Raw genomic sequence first — 18,713 nt, 5'->3', positions numbered from 1 at the left:
CCACATTATCCATACTTTCTGTTATTTTACAAGTGTGGTTAAAATCCTACTAATGTTTTAACCTGCTTACTGGTCTTGTGAACTTTTCCCATTCTTTTTAAAAGTTTTTGTCCTCTTGATTTCTGAGCTTCCCAGCTAATTTTGCCATTTCAGCATAGCCCATCAACTTGATTTGCCATTCTTCTCTGGTTGGGGTTATTTCTTCTTTCCATCTCTGGGCTAACAGCATCCATGTGGCTGTTGCCGAATGTGAGCACAAATTCTTTTATGGATCTCTCCATAGGCAGCCCTGAGCTTGGTAATATGTATTCCACAGTTCCTCGGTCATGCCACTGATAGGCATAGAATCTGGTTTTGAGCACACAATTCATTATTCTAAGGCTATGTACGCGTTTATAAAACAAAAATTTCATTTTTTTCTCAGTCCAGAATCATCCGTGCTTGTCCTCAATATATACTGCTTTCAAGTTAGATTGAGTCTAGATCCTGCCTTCTACAAAAGGACTCAGATATTCCGGTACATGTCCAGTTTTCTAGTGCCTACTTTCTCCACACTGGCCGTATAAGCCATCCTTGGCCAGGAGACCTTTTGCTAGAAGCAACAGCAGCTTTAAATGCTTATGTAAAAGTATGAGGAAGTGGAAAAATCAAACACAGGGATTCTGTGGAATAAGTACTGGTGGTGAGAGAGAGAAAAACCATCAAGGATGCCTGTTATCTTGGCAAGCCATCATAATATGATCCATTCAAGCCCAGATCATTTTACACTAAGCAGAGAAATGTGATGGGCAGAAGGCAGTTCCTCTCCTGGTGACATAATAAGAGATGAATGTGTGCTGGCCTGGTTCTGCATACTGTATATGTCCTTGCTAAATTAAGCAGCATAAATAACTGCAAGGGGTATTAATACTTTTTTTGGGAACAACTATAAACATGCTCTGGTGGCTTCAAAAGAGGAAACTAGATCTGAGTGCTTGGCATTGTGGGATTTGTGAAGGATCAGTGGGTCAATGGGAGGAATCAAAGCCTCACAGAAACTTCTTCTTTTTTTAACCTACTTAGTTTTGAACTTCATCTGTAATTCGTTTCTAGAAACAGTGAATGGTGCACAGAACATCTAGGCATCAACCGAAAACTGTTTTTCATGCACACAGCTAGAAGCAATGTTTGTTTGTTTTTAATTTGTGTTTTATTCATTTTCAGTTACTAATGAATTTGATATATATATTTAAGATGCCTTGAACACTATATAGTGGGCAGCAGGGGTAAAAAAAATACATACATACATACATACATACATACATACATACATACATGCATACCTTAACAGCTCATTCTTGATATAGGAAAAAAGCATGGCAAGCAGCACAGAGGAAAAAATACTAATACCCATTTTTAAAAATAAAAAACCCTTTCAATAATAAAATAGGTTAATGAGCCATGTGCTGCTTAAGAAAGAAATGGCATCAACTTGATCCGTAGCCTGTTAGTGGAATGTGTTTCCAAGGAAAACACACCTGGCACTATCACTGTCAGTTTTTAGGTGCCAGCCTAAGACATTTTTATTAATCCAGTCCTTTGGTAGTAAAGCTACCCTCTACTGTGGTGCTAATCCTTTAAGTGGGGTGGAGTAAGACTTGTCCTCCTTTGTGTTTTTGGATGAGCATTTTAATTTAAATAGACATATATTTCATGGTAGTGCTGTTCAGGAGCTTACTTTCAAAGGGCACCCTCAAGGCCCCTGATCTGCCTATTGACTGTTCTTTACCTTTAAACTGGGAAGTGACTTAGAGAGCATTTCAGACAGAGGCCTGTAAAGTAGGACACACAGTCACCCTAGTTGGCAATAACAGAACAAGATGAGGCAGGACCATCAATCCACACACACCCTCCAACAGAGAGTCAAGAACTGATGACTGAATATGACAAGATTGATGCCTGCAGATGAGGAAGTGGCTGGCTGGTTCCAATGGATATGTTAAATCCAGCATCCTTTGCTACTGAAAGGGCATGGAACGGGCAATGATTTCATGCTCTCACTATCTAAACTGGAGCTGCCTGACACACAATCCCCAGGATTATTCCCTCTTTATGCCTGGAACTGAGCCCTCCAACAGAGGAACTCCTAATAGGGTGATTGGGGAAATAATAACAACACGAGTGGGTCATTTTGGTGTTCTTTTGACAGTTAATAATTTCCTTTCTTTCTGGCATGTCAGCAGGTGTATCTAGCAATTTGTCTGAACAAAAACTGTGGGTGGGGAACAAGGGTGTGATAAGCGCATACAAGCTCCACCCTGACATCCTTGTGCATGTTTTCCCACCATCTCAGTCCACAATTTTCCTTGTGTTGAGAGGGGAATCTTTGCAGGGAACTTTTACTCACCACATTTACTTACATTTGAGAAGAATGCCTTGTGCAATCAGGAAAGGACTCCCTGCTTTATCAGGGTCCGCAGTCACACAGAGGGCTGTACACATGCTCAAGTGACCTTGAGTAAAAGTTGCAGGCCTTCCACACTCAACACAAGGGAAAGCTCAGCGCCTAGGGCTTGCCGATCGAAAGGTCGGCGGTTCGAATCCCTGCAGCGGGGTGCGCTCCCGCTGCTCGGTCCCAGCGCCTGCCAACCTAGCAGTTCGAAAGCACCTCCGGGTGCAAGTAGATAAATAGGGACCGCTTACCAGCGGGAAGGTAAATGGCGTTTCCGTGTGTGGCTCTGGCTCGCCAGAGCAGCGATGTCACGCTGGCCACGTGACCCGGAAGTGTCTCCGGACAGCGCTGGCCCCTGGCCTCTTAAGTGAGATGGGCGCACAACCCCAGAGTCTGTCAAGACTGGCCCGTACGGGCAGGGGTACCTTTACCTTTACCTTTACATGCAGGGGGTACAATGGGGGCAAGGCTGCCAACTTGAATAAAATATGGGGGGCAAGTTAAACTGTGCCCTGCAGATGTGGTGCACACAAACCATTTGAATGGCAATGCTCACCAAATTTGAGGGGTGGCTTCCTCAAATATTTTATGGGGAGACCTCAGCCCCTAAGAGTTGGCTCCTATGATTGGGATGATTGTGGGCAGTGCTTCTGTTCACACTACATTTCCCCATCCACAGATGCACATTGTTTTCAGGGCATCAGAAGCGGGAGACTCCCTGGCTTCTTCAGCAGCCGCCTCTCCCAAACCCCACTCCTCCCCAGCCCCTGCTTCTGCCTCGCAGTCTGAACTGTGCTCTGCTGCAGCCTCTTCCCGTTCACTTAACCCTGTCACCTTCTCCTTCCAATCTGTAACCACTCCTCCTTGTCCCACCACCAATCCCCTGGCTCTGAGCTTTCTTCTCTTGGGAGTTCCCTGAGGGCTTCTGCAGCTGGTGCCTCCCACCGCTCCTTGGCATCCAACTAGTCCATGACGATGCCCTGGAGCAATGCTACATTGGGGCATTTTGGGTAATGGCAGATGACCCTCAGTGCTGGTGCTTCTGTTGCATGCCACCAGTAATAAACCTGCCTTGGAGGGGAGAAGCTGATGTTCCCCTCCCACCTCGGGCTAGCCTTGACTTTTCCTTGAGATATGACCACCACCACCTAGTATTATTTAAACCACTCGCAAGATATTCTGCCACAAGGCTTGGTGGATGGTCTCCCTTGCTAAAAGCTATTAGCAGAGGGGAAAGTTCTTTTGAATGCTGTGAGAGAGTGGATCTGACTGACATACTGTGGGCGGCAAGTCGAATTAACGGTATTCGGCTAGTCATCATATATTACTTTTTAAGACTATTAAATATCTACGCAATTACACAGAGAATCTACAGGATAAAATTACTCACATCAAGACTACATAATGCAATGACTCTGAAATGCTACAGAGGAAACCTATGTTATTTATGCACGGCTATGAATATGATTCACTGATTTTGCTGAATATGTATGAGGTGGCTGCTATTTTTTACCATCCCTTTTTTTGTGCAATTATATAAGAGTCTCCCGATTTCACCTGAAGACAGTCTTTCATTATGGCTGCCTCCTTTGTTGCCTTTGGAATAGATAAGTGGCAGTTTCATACAGTAATATATTGTTTGGGCACAAACAACAGTTTGATGCTTTATTCAGTTCCCCAGTCATAAGATACAGACATCCTTCTTAAACGTCAGGAGGCAGAGAGGTGGGTCACTAGCAAAAATTTAGTAAAACTTGATGCTGATTGAAGTAGCCAGAGTGAACAAAGAAGGGGGGAAGGAAATTTATTTTTTTAAAAAAATCAAGGTGTGGAGAAAGTAGAGATAGGTAACAGTATAGGTAACTTGACAGAAAAAGAACTTTGCTCTATCCAGTCCAGGGGTCGGCAAGGTTTACCTTGCTTGGGCCGGTTCATTCCAGCGGAGATCCCTCTATGGGCCGGATTAGTTGAACACTCTGCTTCCGACACTGGCTGACTAGATTTAAGGGTCTTTTACACAGCTACCTGATACTTTTTAACAGAATATGCCAATGGCAAAACCTGGAACTTTTTTCATGAGCTACCAATGTGCTATGGCAAGAATGGGGAGGATGTGACCCTCCAGATAATATTGGACTCCCAACTCCCATCAGCCCTAGTGAGCATGGTCAATGGTCAGGAAAGATGGGAGCTGTAGACCAACAACATCTGGAGAGCCAAAGGTCTTGAGAGCCACTAGTCTTAAAGGGGGAATTAGACAATTTCATGGAGGATGGATCTATCAATTATTATTTGCCATGATGGTGATATGTAGTCTCCATCTTCTCTGGCAGTACTGTACACTAGTTGCTGGATATTGTCTTTATGCCCTACCTGTGGACTGCTCAAGAGGCATCTGGTTGGCTACAAATAGAATGCTGGGCTCAGTGGAGATCTGATTTAGGTTCTCTTACATTCTGGATACCATGATTGGACCAAGGGATATTCAGTGCATATGGTACCTGAAGAAGTGTGCATGTACACAAAAGCTCATACCAATAACAAACTTAGTTGGTCTCTAAAGTGCTACTGGGAGGAATTTTTTTATTTTGTTTCACGTATTCAAAGTGTTTCCTTATTTTTCTACTGAAACAACTGTTTATGGACAAGCTCCACCCAGGTCTACCAATTACAATTACAATTTTCCTTTATTATTAAATTGTTGTTGTTGCTAATTAAATTTTTATACCACTCTTCATCAGAGGATCACGGGGCAGTTTACAATACAAAATCACAAAACATATAACATAGTAGCAAACGAAAACAATACCCCTGCCACACACAGCATAGAAAATATGGTGAAATGTTACTTTAACTTTACACATATATTTATCAACCTTTAACTTAATAGACTAAACAAATTAAAAATATTTGACTATTTAAAACTATTTTTGTATACAAATAATGTATGCCATATTGACTTATGAGTATCTTCCTTTACTTTTTGACATGTATAATTTACCGTTGAATTATCAAAACGTAAGAACTGCAGGTGGGAACAAATGCAGGGGACCATAAGCGACAATATATCAGATAATATATCACTAGAGAATACTGGGCATGGGCCCCCCACCTGCAGAGAAAGAGGTTGAGAAAAGTGGGTGCATGGGGATTTAAAGTTTAGTCCTGTAAAATAAGGTTGAACTTTAAAATAATGGCAAAAGAACTTTTTTGAGAGAGAACAGGTTAGTATATTAAAAGCTGCAATGTCAATCTGTCCCCCTTTCACCAGTCAAAAGAATAAATGCATCTAAGCAGCTGTAAGAATTCAGTCTGATTATCTCCTGGGATGCAAACAGTTCTCTCAGTTACTGAGAGAAGCTAGATTATGCCCAGTTGCAACATAAAGGAAACCTACCTGGTTCTGCCTCCAGGTGTTCCTTGCTCACTGGTATTTTGAAACTTTGCATCTGCCTTGTTTGAGTGAAAATGCCTTATGGCAAATTGCTGAAGGAGCAGCCACTGAAGAATGTCAAACATCAGTCATTGCTTTGTGATTGCAGGTTTGTGCATAATCAAACTATCAACTGCATGAGGGTTCTTCTTGTGCTGATTGACCTCTTTCCATCTGAATTCCTCCCAATAGCACAAAGGACCCTACACATCTTTCACCTGGGCAGCAGAAAAATGTAATCACCAACTACTGTTTGTCTTGATTGTTTACATCAGAGAGTTTTTCTTCCCCACTTGGACCTCTGGGAGGTGAGTAGCTGCAGCTGCCTTCAAGAACAAAGCAATCTTCTTTTTCATCTCCACCTACATGGAATTAGAACACAGTCAGTCAGCATTGGAAAGGTGACACGAGCAATTAATTTATTGTTTGTTACTTAATGGTAGCAACATGTTCCGAATGACAACAAATGCGTAGCATCTTTGAATTACAAGCCACTGACGTTTCATTTCTGAACTGTGACGTATGATTAGGAAGCTGGGAAGTTGCGTTCTACTGAGTCAGAACATAGTCCATCCAGCTCAGTATCATCTACTGATAGACAACACACTCTAGGGTTTCAGGCAATGGTCTTTTCCATCTCTACATGGATTTGGAGGGGTTATGCACTTTTTGCTTGCAAAGCATGTGCTCTACCACTGAGATGTTGCCCCTCCCCCCAATACAACTAGACTTCAGGGATGCCCCATGTGATGCCCTCCAAATCACATTTAGCCAGAGCCAAGAAGACTAATGATCAGGGATAACGGGAGTTGTAATCCAACATCTGGGGGCAGAAAATGTAGCTGGTACAGTGTTTTTTCTGCAAGGGAATATTCTTCTTAGGAAGGCTTTAGCTATTGAATTTAATTATTAAACACATGTGAGCCCAGTTGCAGGAGAGGGGAGATGACAACCTTAGTGAAGTGATTGTACTTGCTGCTTTTTTAAAACTAAATTTTTAAAAGTGTACATAAGAGAATGAAAGTCAACAATGCATGTCTTCTCCCCCACTCCTTGGGCTTCTGTTTACTCACAGAATGAATTTTTTGAATGTATTTTTTTATTAATATATGCAAGTTTGTGTTTACAAAGTTTAAGAGCCAAGGTAACAAGATACATTATTGTGTGGAATGAGTGCTTCAGTGCACACAACCGTCTTGAAACACACGCAAAACAAGTCTCTTTCATCTCTAAGCTTGTAACCTAAATACCACACAAGCAACATACTGTGATTCATCATTATTAACTTGTTTATTGATTGCCGACTTTAAGGATTTATTATAATTCAGGTTGCTTAACAGATCATCAAGGGAAACACCTGAGAAGCACTAACTGATTTTTTTTTTAAAGAAGCAGCACTAACTGATTTTTTATCTCAGCATGTGAAGGGGAAAAACTGTAATGATAAAACATTAAAGAAAATAGACATACATACCTATAAGGGCCTGACACAACAGAGAAAGGCTTAACACCATTTAGTATTAACGTCCCACTGTGTGAATCTAAATGCCTACAGATGTTATCTTTCTATTTGCAGAGCCTTCCACTTTACAGAGGACAGTCCTCTATTTTGAAGAGCAGTCAGAGAACAGTCGTCTCTTTGAAGAACTCCTTAATCTGAAGGGCTGGTCAGTCTTAGGCGGATTATTTATTTGAATTTATATCCCACCTTTCCCCTTCCCCATAAGGAGTTCAAGATGGTGTATATCATCCCTCCTCAATTAATCCCCACAACAACCCTGTGAGGTAGATTAAGCCGAGAGCAGTGGGGATTTGAACCCTGGTCTCCCAGGTCCTACTTCAATGTGAGCATGTGCATAGTCATACGTGGCTCAAATGCACACGAGTGTGGAGTTGCCTGTTTACTTTAGAATATGTAAATCCGTCTCTCTTTCAGTTGATGTATATTTCATATTTTAGCAATGAGGGGCAATTAGATACCAGAGAAAGGGGTTCCAAAATGTACAAGGAGCCTCCACAGAGCCTCCTCCCCCACTCCAAACATTTTCCTTCCAACCTGCGAAAGGTGATGAAAACAGGGGTGGATTGGGCAAGCGTTAGTATACTCAGTCCCACTTGCCTCCACCCCTTCACATGGTAATTTCTCAGCTGAAGTTAGGTTTAGTGGTAGGTTTTTTTGTTTTGTTTTTTTAAAGGGGGGCAAAAAACTAAGTGATATACATAAATCTGAAACCTGTAGGTTTATATTGTATTAAAAACAGTGTTTCATTTTCCTCTTTTGATTGTATATCTAATTTCTCTCTCACACACCAATATTTCACAAGCTGGATGTGAAAAATGGAGACATTTGTGGGAGATATACAGTCAAATCTAACAATGCATATTCTTCCTAGTTAGAATGTGTAAGGGTTAAGACCATAGAGCCGTATTGCTGATATGCCGACTGTGACCACAGAAATGTACTGTAATTGGTAGAGAAGGCTCTGTGTGATGTCCTTTCCCCTCCTCTCCTGGGAGGGAAGAAGCAAAAATATTTCCTGTTCCTTCTCTATTTTTCTCTTCTTCACACCACGTAAGCAGACAGATACACAGACCTGATGGGCTGCAATATGTTCCAAGCAGGGTTGCCAACTGTTCTGTCAGCATCTGCTCTAGTGTCTTACTGCCTTTAACAGGAACCTGATGTGCCGACCTTGATTAGGTGGCAGTGCTTTACTCCATGCCATGAAAAGCCCCCCAAGCTGTTGTTAAAGGCACGATGCCAAGCCAGACCAGGTGTGTCCCCATCCCAGTCAGTTGGCAACCCAGCGGGAGAGGAAACAATTCCTGAGCGCCTGTCCTGTGCCCTCACCATTCCCAATCTGCCAGCTCTGATTCTGCACAATCCTATTGATCTTACGAGGTTTGTGCAAGGATTCTGCACGAGGCTGTGCTGAAATGAAAGAGGTGCTTGGCAGGCTGCACCCAGTATTACCGTAACTTGCAAATTCAGGCACATGCAGGGACAAAACAAACAAGTATTTTTGTTTCTAGATGGTCTAATGAAGATGTTTGCCAAGCCATGAAGCCAGTCCTTCCCTAAAATTTCTCAAGCGAAGCACCCAAACAGATGCATACCACTGAACACCCACATATTTGTTTAGTGGGGAAAATGTTAAAAACAAGTTCCTTATCATGGTGTGCTTGGATTCTGCACCTCTGTGATTGGAGAGTGCTTTATTATCACTTAGCAACCTTAAGTGCTTTGGCAAAATTGATGTTTACAGTACAAATTGTTGCAAGCTTCTGTTTCATTTTGCATTCTGCCACATTCCTTTCCTTTTTTCTTCTCAGACTGTGATATTGTAGAATCACAAGGCAGGAAGAAGAACAGAATGTGATTTTCATTAGGGGCCACCCCCTTATTAAGCCATTATTCTGCACACAGGTAACTAATAGCTACCCTATACAATAACCTTGTTGCTCTCTATGGCTGCGTGATCCCAGAATTTAACATTTTATGAATAGGGGACAATAGAGAATATGCTTTTAAAAAAATTGAATGCAATATTGATCAGAGGCTCTAACTGCAGCCACACATAGACAGCTAGGTAAATGATAACCAATCCATATATAACATAACTTTAACATATATCTGAAAGTATTCTACCTATTATTGAATGATAAATAAACAAGACAGTTTAAAATATGCCCAATGTACCTAACTCAGACCACTAAATTGATTTTATGAATTCATCGCACACTGCTTGAATTTAATCAGCTTTTGGTTGTTGTTGTTGTTAATTAATTTTTTTGTTTACTTGGTTTTGTATTTGTGTCCTGAAGAGATGCCATTCCAATTACACCACACCACACGCATCGTTCTTGTCCTCTATTACAGACTTCTCAAAAATAATCTGTACAGGCAGTGAACTTGTCTGGTTGAGTCATTTTTGCTAACTCTGATAATGCAGGCTATGTTCTCAAAGGAGGGGGAAATTGTAAATCAATGCACTGCTGGATGGAAAGACAGTTTGTGCATACAGAAGACAAGAAATATCACCATAGAATTGAAAACTATGAATTATCTGGCAACAGAAATATAAATAAAATGGAGATGGAAGCTTGCAGAAGATTGCCATAAAGGGAATTGCAAACATGTCAGGGCACTCTTGAAGGCAAGACTTCACTAGAGCATATATGCAGGAAAAAATGTAAACATTCCCTCTAAATTTACAGTATTGAACAGAGCATTGAAACTTCTAACGACTGGACTCCAGGCCTATGTAAACAGATTGCCTCATCCTACTTCCCACATCTCTGAGACACTCCAAAGGCCATGGCAGGCTATGAAAAACAGGCTTGTCTTATTTTCCTCTCACACCATTAGTAGGGGCACCATGGGATAATTGCCCAGATTCTTCCAGAATGAACTAACAGAGCTGCGACCAACTCAGTGCATGGCTTGTAATCTATGCATAGATTATATGGACTTGCTGATATAGTCCCATTGACTATATCTGCAGGAATTGTTCCTTTTGTATTGTTATGAGTTTGAGGAGGGAGGGAGGGAGTAGGCTGCATGCAAGATCCTTCTAACATGGATCCAGAAAGTGTTAAAATATAAGCCACACCAGTTTCCTGTGTTGAGATGATAGCCTGGGTGATAGGGCATTAAAGTAAACAAAGGAAAGAGGCTGTGTGTGAGATAGCAAATGGGTGGGGCCCTTCTCCCAGCTTGTGGTTAGTTAGAAGGACAAAGCCTGATAGAGATGGGTATGCAGTGATGTGACCTAGAAGCAAAGAAGCAAACAGACAGAGAGAGAACCATGCTGGATCTCTTCCTGAATCCAAGGTTGCGGCTATGGGAGAAACAAGATCCTTTTAGGGAGTTAGTGTTGTGAAACTCCCCCCAACCTCAATTGCAGGCTCAGGTTGAATAAACCATATATCATAAAGACACCACTGTCTCCGCTGTGCCTCATTTCCAAAAGGAAACATGAACCCTGAGTAAGTGCCTGGAACCCATGGAATCAGAGACTGAGGTGGCGTGGAACAGTATGTTTTGTAGGAAGACAGATGGGCCCTTCACTGGCTATCGCTACGGCATTTCTACTTTCTTTTGATCCAAAAGTTGTAGAGAAAGAGAGTCAAAAGGGAGATGACATTCTCCCCAAAGTTGTGAAATTCCCTCCCCACAGAGGTGCATCTGGCTTCTTCACTATGCAGCTTTTGGCAAATCCTCAAGATGTACCTCTTTCCTTGGCCTTTAACACCTGAGATGAGTGATTGCAAGGCCCACCCTATTCCCGTGATTGAAATCTGCTGTTTTTAATTTCAATTTGTTGTAACCTACTCTGGAAACTACTAGTGAACGGTTGGCAATAAATATCATCACCATAATCCTGATGTGATAGACAGTCACATCTGCCTATATCACTGAGTTGTATAGGAACACAGGTATTAAAGAGCCACAAGCAAGCTCATTTTGGGGACTGGTCCAACTATGGCACCCATTCCAAGCAGGAAGGAAACTTGTTCTCAATATTTGTTTCTTGGAAAGTGATATGAGAGACAAATAGGGCTTCACACATGCTCTTCCCCCTCCACATCTACTTAAGGCTGCATATACCTCCCACTTTTTTCAGACAACTTCATGTATATACCCTGAATAAGTGTTTACTCAAAACATGCAGTTCGAAATCCACCACTTTTTTTAACCATACATTTGAATATTAATGGAGCTGCTGTTGTAACCCAACCCATCTTAGGTCAGCCTGCAACCCAATAGTTGGTCCCAATCTATCTGTTGAAGCAACATATTGCATGTGAAAACTCATGTCCTAAAAGTCAGCTGCAGCATGAATTTATCCATGTTTACTCAGAGGTTACCCCATTGTCTTACTTCCTAGAAAAGGTACTTAGATCTGCAACCCTAGTTTGAAACTCATTTTCCAAAGCAATCTCCATTTTTGCAAATAAAAGGGGGTCTTATCTGGTCTTTATCATTAAAAGCTGCAGACCTATGGAGACCTAACTCAGAAGTGGGTTTCACTGAGTTAAGTCTGATTTGTTTCAGAGTAAACATGTATAAGATCTTGCTGCATGAACACTGTGCATGCAATGACCCTGCTGCATAAGAAATATCTTACTTGCCATATTTCCAAATATTTATTGATTGCTTTGTCTTTGGAAGACCTTTGGAACCTGCATATTTTCAATGATGCCTAATCACTTTTTTTTTTGTTAAGAAGCACAGTAGCTCAATCAACCATTAATTCTGTACTACTTTGTTTTGAAAAGAATCAAAGTAACTGTCTGTAACTATTTCATTTTGCTCTGAATATTTAACCATGATAATGCAAAGATAGTTGTTTCAGTTTTAAAAATATTTTACCCATTCCAACTTTTCCCAGTTGCCGATAGCCTACCACAGCAAGAAGGGCTACTTGCACTCTAGAATGGAGAGCAGAGAAGTTGGGATGTCCTCACACAGAAAGTATTCAACAAGCCTGAAAAGTATAAGATTATATACTTCCTATACCCAGGATAAATGTCCTGGACAACTGAGAAGAATATTTCAGTTCTATCCAGGTCTACCAACAATCACTTATGGTCAACCACAACTACTCTGTTAAGGACTGCAAGAAGCATTTTGACCCAGTCAATATCCTCCTTGCAAACAGGAGGGGAAATTGCTGCCACACTCATGTGTTTCCTGAGGTTTCTCTCCTCCTTCCTAGCACTGACAGCACATTAATCAGAAACCACCAGCCTCATTCAGTTATATTTTTTAAATTCAAGAATTTATATCATGCCCTTTAATTCATAAGCATTTACTCTGGGTGGCTTCTAATAATGGGAAATATTACCACGCTCTCATAATAAAAGTCACATAAAACACACAAGTATAAAATAGAAACATGGCCCACAAACAGTAAAAAAATAACAAAGTTTGCCACATAAAAACATGATCAGTCTGATAAAAGACAAAAGCAGCCCAGAACAGAAAAGTCTTGATAAGGAAGGCCTAAACCACATGCAGCAAATTACACGGCTTAAGAACCATGTCATCTGATCTAGGTTGAGTACACACCATAAATTTAAAGCACATGCCACCCCCACCCTGAAGACTTATGGGAGCTGAAGGGTGCTGGAAATTGTAGCTCTGAGAGGGGAAACTACAGTTCCCAGAATTCTTGTGGGGGGAGGGGTTGTCATGTGCTTTAAAGTTATGGGGATACCTCGCAGAGCTACAATCCCCAGCACCCTTAGTGAACTAGTTCCAGGATTCTTCGTTTGGTGGGTGGAATGTGAATCAAACGTGCTTTACGTACACTGTACTCAGCATTCCCCACTCCCAAAAAGCATGCTTTGTGCTGGATTAGGAACGGCTGCAGAATAGCAGAACTGTAGAGTTGGAAGGGACACCAAGGGTCATCTAGCTCAACCCCCTGCAATGTGCAACGTGGGGCTCGAACCCACAACCCTGAAATTAAGAGTCTCTACCGACTGAAAAGCAATGACAAACCTAGACAGCATCTTAAAAAGCAGAGACATCACCTTGCCAGCAAAGGTCCGTATAGTTAAAACTATGGTTTTCCCATGTATGGAAGTCAGTGCTAAGTCAGTGCTGGACCATAAAGCAGGCTGATCGCCGAAGAATTGATGCTTTTGAATTCTGGTGCTGGAGGAGACTCTTGAGAGTCCCATGGACTGCAAGAAGATCAAACCTCTCCATTCTTAAGGAAATCAGCCCTGAGTGGTCACTGGAAGGACAGATCCTGAAGCTGAGGCTCCAGTACTTTGGCCACCTCATGAGAAGAGAAGACTCCCTGGAAAAGACCCTGATGTTGGGAAAGATGGAGGGCGGAAGGAGAAGGGGACGACAGAGGACAAGATGGTTGGACAATGTTCTTGAAGCTACCAACATGAGTCTGACCAAACTGCAGGAGGCAGTGGAAGACAGGAGTGCCTGGCGTGCTCTGGTCCAGGGGGTCACGAAGAGTCGGACACGACTAAACGACTAAACAACACCACCGACTGAACTATTCACAGGGTCAAATCCAGGTCCGGCTAGGAGAGACCCCTGGCCTGCAATCCTGACCAGCCGCTGCCAGTCAGTGTGGAGACAGCCCTGAGATATGGAACTCGCTCTCCCGGGAAGGCAGTGCCGGCCGCCACCACCTCAGGGGCTACTAGCCCGACGGCTATGCTCTAACCTCCACGGCTCATGCGCTCATGCTCTGCTTGGTGGGCTCTCACAGGCATTTGGCTGGGCGAGCGCGGCCACTGAGGCATCTCACCTAACGGCCTCCCCCAACCCCGCTGCCGCCGCAGGTCTCGAGCGCGTGGCCGGCTCTGCGCGTGCGCGTGCGAGTACGCGCGCCGCCTGGTTTGTTGCCATGTCGAGCTCTGACCTCACTGACTCCGCGGCGGTCACGCCAGCCCCGCCTCCTCCCTGCCTCCCTACTGTACAGGCCGGCGTTTGAAAAAGCGGACGAGTCCACCTGAGCGCACAGTACAGGGGTGTGTCTGAGGGGGTAATAAAACCACACGCTCCCGCACACTGACACCTTCGTGCCTGTCCTTGCTGCGACTAGCCTGCCCCCCCCCCGTACCGTCCGGGCTGCGAAGCGACGGCCGCCGAGGTGGGCAAACAGGGCCGGAGCTCCCCCCTCGCTTCCGTAGCAGTTGGACGCGCCCGCGGACGCGTCACCCATTGTTTACAAACCAACCGCAGCAGCAACAACAGCGTTTTGAGAGCGAGCGAGCGAGCGAGCGGAGAGGGCGCCTCATTGGTAGCTGCTGAACGAGCAGCGGAGGCGGCGGCAGCGTGCGCGCCAAGCGGAGGAAAGGAAAGCGGAGCCGGCTGCTGCCATGCCTTGCCGGCGGGCGGGCACAGAGCGCTTCCTGCTGCTGGAGCACGCCGTGTCGCTGCCGGGCGGCGCCGTCGGGGCGAGCAGCGGCTCCAAGGAAGTGGACGCGCTGGTGGCCAAGCTGGGCGAGGTGCTGCAGCTGAGCGCCCAGCGCCGCGCGCCGCCTGCCCCTCGCCTGGCCCCCAAGCGCCAGGGCCGCGACCGGGCGGCCCCCTACTCGTCCCCGAGGGGGCTCGGCTTCTTAGCCTCGCTGCACCACCCCCACCCCCGGCCGCCCCACGCGCTGTCCCCGGCGTCGCTGCTGCTGCTGCCGCCTCCGTCCCCGCCCAGCGCCGCCGTCCGCGAGAGCAGCCCTCGGGTGGCCAAGCAGCGGTGCGGACGGGGCTGGCTGCGGAGCGCCGGGAAGAAGCAGCGCCAGCGGCACTCTCGGCTGTCGGCGGGCGACGAGGACGACGACGACGAGGACGACGACCCGCACCGCCTCCTCCAGGAACTCATCCTGTCCGGCAACCTCATCAAAGAAGCCGTCCGGCGGCTGCAGCTGGCGGCCACGGCGCCCTCGACGGCGCCGGCCGAGGCCTCCTCCGCCACCGCATCCCCCGGCTCGGCTTCGTCCACCGGCAGCTGCTGCTGCCACAGCAGCAGCGGAGAAGGAGACTCGGCGGCAGCCTCGGCGTACGGCGTCTCCGCTTTGCAGCCCCGGCCCTGACGCCCCCACCCTGCCCGTCCGGGATGCAGCCGTGCCCTCCCGATCGCCGACAGACCCCCTCTCTTGGGGCAGACTATGGGAAGAGGCTTTGCACCTTTTCCCTCTCCGCTACACACAGGGATTTATGGCGGGCGGGGGGGGGGGGAGAGGCCAAACGCGACGGCAACGAGGTGCGACTGCAAATCCCCAGACGCGGATTATGGAGGCAGCGCCGTATATACTTGAAGCAGACTTGTCTATTTGCTACGAGACACTGAACGATTATTATTCTTTGTAGCTCGACGTTATGGACGGAGCCACGGCTGCTACTGACTCACTGTTCTCTCTTTATTAAGAAAATTGTGGTGCTATGCAGCCCTGGACGGTTGCCCTCGCAGCCTTTCCCGTCGACCAGCTAAGAGCCAGCCAAGATGACCCGAATCTGCCTCCTGCGCCAGGATTTGTGCTTTCCGTCTGAACGCTTGTGCCCCACCGCCGCAGTAGCCTGCTCTTTTTTGGAGAGGGGGGCGAGCAAAAAAAAAAAGGGACCATCCCGCATGGCATTATCTAGTGTGGAATCATTTTTACGCACACGCCGGTGTGTTGCTTGAGGGGGGGCGGGCGAGGGGTGCTGAACAGTAAAGGCATGTCAGATGTTTTCTATTGGAAAGGGAGGGTGGAGCCAGTACACTATTGAATGCAAATATGAATTGGTTTGAAGAGCTGCGCCCCCCACCCTTTTCTGCCAAGGTCACCCCTTTCTGCCTTCCCCGTCCAGGCTCTGTTTGTTCATGTTGCGTTCCCCAGGCAGTTGGAGATCGTAATCCTATCCGAGCTTGTTTTGACTGGGCTGTGGGCGAACCCTGTGTGTTTTGTAACGGCTGGGAGTCTCCTGAGGACGCACACGTTGCCATCCGAGTTGTTGTGCTTTTCTCTCCCCCCCCCCCTTTTTTTTCCTCTCTCTTAAAGCTCCTCCTCTCCCTACAAACAGGATTCTGAGAAAGGAGGTCATGTTACAGCCGTCTTTCTAAGAAATCTCCCCCCCACTCCCCGCCAGTCATAAGCAAATCTCTGGGGCTCTGCCCAGCCAAGGGTATTTGGTTTGCCTCTTTTACACCGTCTATGATCCCCAAATTTCCCTTGTGAGTCAATCCTCGTACAAAAAAGAGAGAAAAGAAACGTTGCCTCTTGTTTTGGATTGTCTCAACTGGAACCATTTGCATTATGTGTAAATTCTCTTTTTGGAGACTCGGGGTTTTCACCATTTTTATCTTTTACATAAATCTGTTTTGCGGCTGTATGTAGCCGTTTAAAAATGTGAATATTCATGCTAGAAAGTGGTTGGCTAACATGCAGTGAGAGGCTGAGGGCGAAGAGGCACATTGTTCACAGAAGGTAGCTAAAAAATGAGCTTTTTAAAATTAAAAGCAAAAAAATAAAAATGAATAAATACACACAGAACCTCAATGGCTCAATCAGCAGAAGCGGCTGTTGACAAAATATAAAAATATATATACACTTCGTAACGGAGTGTTGGAGTTGTGTTCCTGGTTTTCAGGACTTGTCTTTAATATGTCTGTATTGAATAAACGTGGTAGACTTTTATATGAAAAAGAAATTCTGTGTTCTGTCATCTTTGCACTAGAGTGGTTTAGTGTTCCCACTTGCTGTATATATGATCGATTGTTTCCTCTTCTGTGAAGCCTTCACGAGGTGGGTGAGGGAGTATGGGGGTTGGGACTAAACCTGGGCTGTGCGATGCAAAGAGCTGGTTACAAAAGTCTCTGAATGCAACTCAGTCCCTTTGTTTGCCAGCAACATTCTTCCAGGCTCGGAAATCCTCTTGTGCATTTTGTAGTTTTGTTCTTGGAATGTGTACATTCTAGTTTATTTGATGCAACCACTGAAAATTTAGAATACTATAAAGGGTGTGTGTGTGTGTTTTTTGCAACCCCTTATTCTCACCCCATCTCCCTCCCCTGCCCACTTTTGTGGTAAGAACAGAAAGGATGATGTAGCTCTCATTGCAGCAGTTTTTTTCTTGATTAATATTGAGATACAGGAATCTTGGACCCAATCCAGGTCCACTGCCATCAGGAGGGGGCTGCTCATTCATGTTAGTGAGATAAGAATGGCCTTCCCTAGATGCCAATTAAACCAAATGTCCTCGGAACACTTCTCACATTAAGACATTTGTCCTGGATTACTCTGCATCAAGGTACAAATGAACTAAAGCATGCTATTCCACCTCTTGCCTCTGTGTCACAATTGCAAACAAAATCTGCTTCTTTGTAGTAGATGGCGATTGTGTCGAGAAGAAAATGGAAGGCAATAAAGCTATGAAAATGTACTTGCCTCATGCTCTAATGCTTTGCAATAAAAGAAGGGCTATGTTAAGATTACTACTTCTTAGAGTTTTAGAAAAGAAAATGGAAGCAATGACAGGAATAGCTTACTTGCTGCTAGAACTATCTGTGCACACAAATGATTGGTAGATGCTGCAAGAATGTGATAGCCCTTCCCTTTGCAGAAGATGAGGAAGAGAAGATGATTGGATCCTACCCAACAAATGAGTAATAATTATACAAAAAGTCATATGTAATGGCTGCTACTACTAAATAAATAGAGTGTTAAACATAGGACACATGTATATTTACCTCGCTATTTTTTGCCAATTTTTTTTTTTTAGCCAGCCAGATAGTAAACTAGTAGTGTGAACACATGACTTATTTCCTTCTGGCCTTAATGATACTAAAATTCCAGTAGCAAATGTGGATTTGATAGTTCAACAGGATTGCCAGGCCTTTACCACTACAATTCTGGACAAATCTGACTTTGATGGGTACCTTGTCAATATGGTCTCATCTGAAGGTAAATGGGTAAAATAAATAAATGCATCCTTGTGTAATTTACTTTCTCTTTACAAAAGGTGCCAGCAAATGCTTTTTTTTAAAGGACTGGCAAAGCTTGATAAGATGTTCAATTAAGTTTGAATTGCAAAACATAACCTACGTGGGGGGGGGGGGATTCTGCTTCAGCGCACTTGGGGTGGCTCTTCTTTAAACCCACCTACAAATTCTGCATTATAAGGAAATGTTGCACCTTGGTATGGTAAAGGAATTAGTTGCATAAACTTGGGGTCAAACTAAACATGATGGTCAGATGGATGTGAACACAGATTTAATTGCAAACACCAATTTGGTGTGCTCAAATCACACCAGAATTGGAGAGTAAGAGTCTATTGTAGTACCAAGAAGTAAGGAGTGTAGACCACTTCACTTTGCTGCACCTTCCCCCTACCCC

The 18,713-nt window shown here is 44.7% G+C and overlaps 2 protein-coding genes across 3 annotated transcripts in view; one reads left to right on the top strand and one right to left on the bottom strand.

Moving 5' to 3' along the window:
• Nucleotides 1-14,080, bottom strand: part of DPY19L4 (dpy-19 like 4) — a 72,231-nt gene extending 58,151 nt beyond the window's left edge. Inside the window, exons 1-2 of one of the 2 annotated variants that reach the window (XM_079984720.1) lie at nucleotides 14,066-14,080; nucleotides 5,829-6,226 (exon numbers count right to left, since the gene is read on the bottom strand). In XM_079984720.1, the coding sequence (XP_079840846.1) occupies nucleotides 5,829-5,880 (52 nt within the window). In that variant the 5' untranslated portion in view covers nucleotides 5,881-6,226; nucleotides 14,066-14,080. Of the gene's footprint in view, nucleotides 1-5,828; nucleotides 6,227-7,844; nucleotides 7,863-14,065 lie in introns of those variants that run through there. The other variant, XM_079984719.1, reaches the window with a different exon arrangement.
• Nucleotides 14,081-14,302: 222 nt separating this feature from the next.
• Nucleotides 14,303-17,028, top strand: LOC307220725 (GSK-3-binding protein-like). Its single transcript, XM_079984764.1, has one exon. The coding sequence runs from the start codon at nucleotides 14,724-14,726 to the stop codon at nucleotides 15,429-15,431; it is 708 nt and encodes a 235-aa protein (XP_079840890.1). The 5' UTR covers nucleotides 14,303-14,723; the 3' UTR covers nucleotides 15,432-17,028.
• The last annotated feature ends 1,685 nt before the right edge of the window (nucleotides 17,029-18,713 follow it).

This window comes from Podarcis cretensis (genome assembly GCF_951804945.1).
Source record: "Podarcis cretensis genome assembly, chromosome: 7".
In the NCBI taxonomy this organism is placed as follows: domain Eukaryota; kingdom Metazoa; phylum Chordata; class Lepidosauria; order Squamata; family Lacertidae; genus Podarcis; species Podarcis cretensis.
The sequence above is the reverse complement of the archived record's forward strand: the minus strand, read 5'-3'. Positions and strand labels throughout refer to the sequence as shown.

Excerpts from the sequence above, each read along its gene's own strand:
- LOC307220725 (XM_079984764.1), top strand. The coding sequence starts at position 14,724 with ATGCCTTGCCGGCGGGCGGGCACAGAGCGCTTCCTGCTGCTGGAGCAC.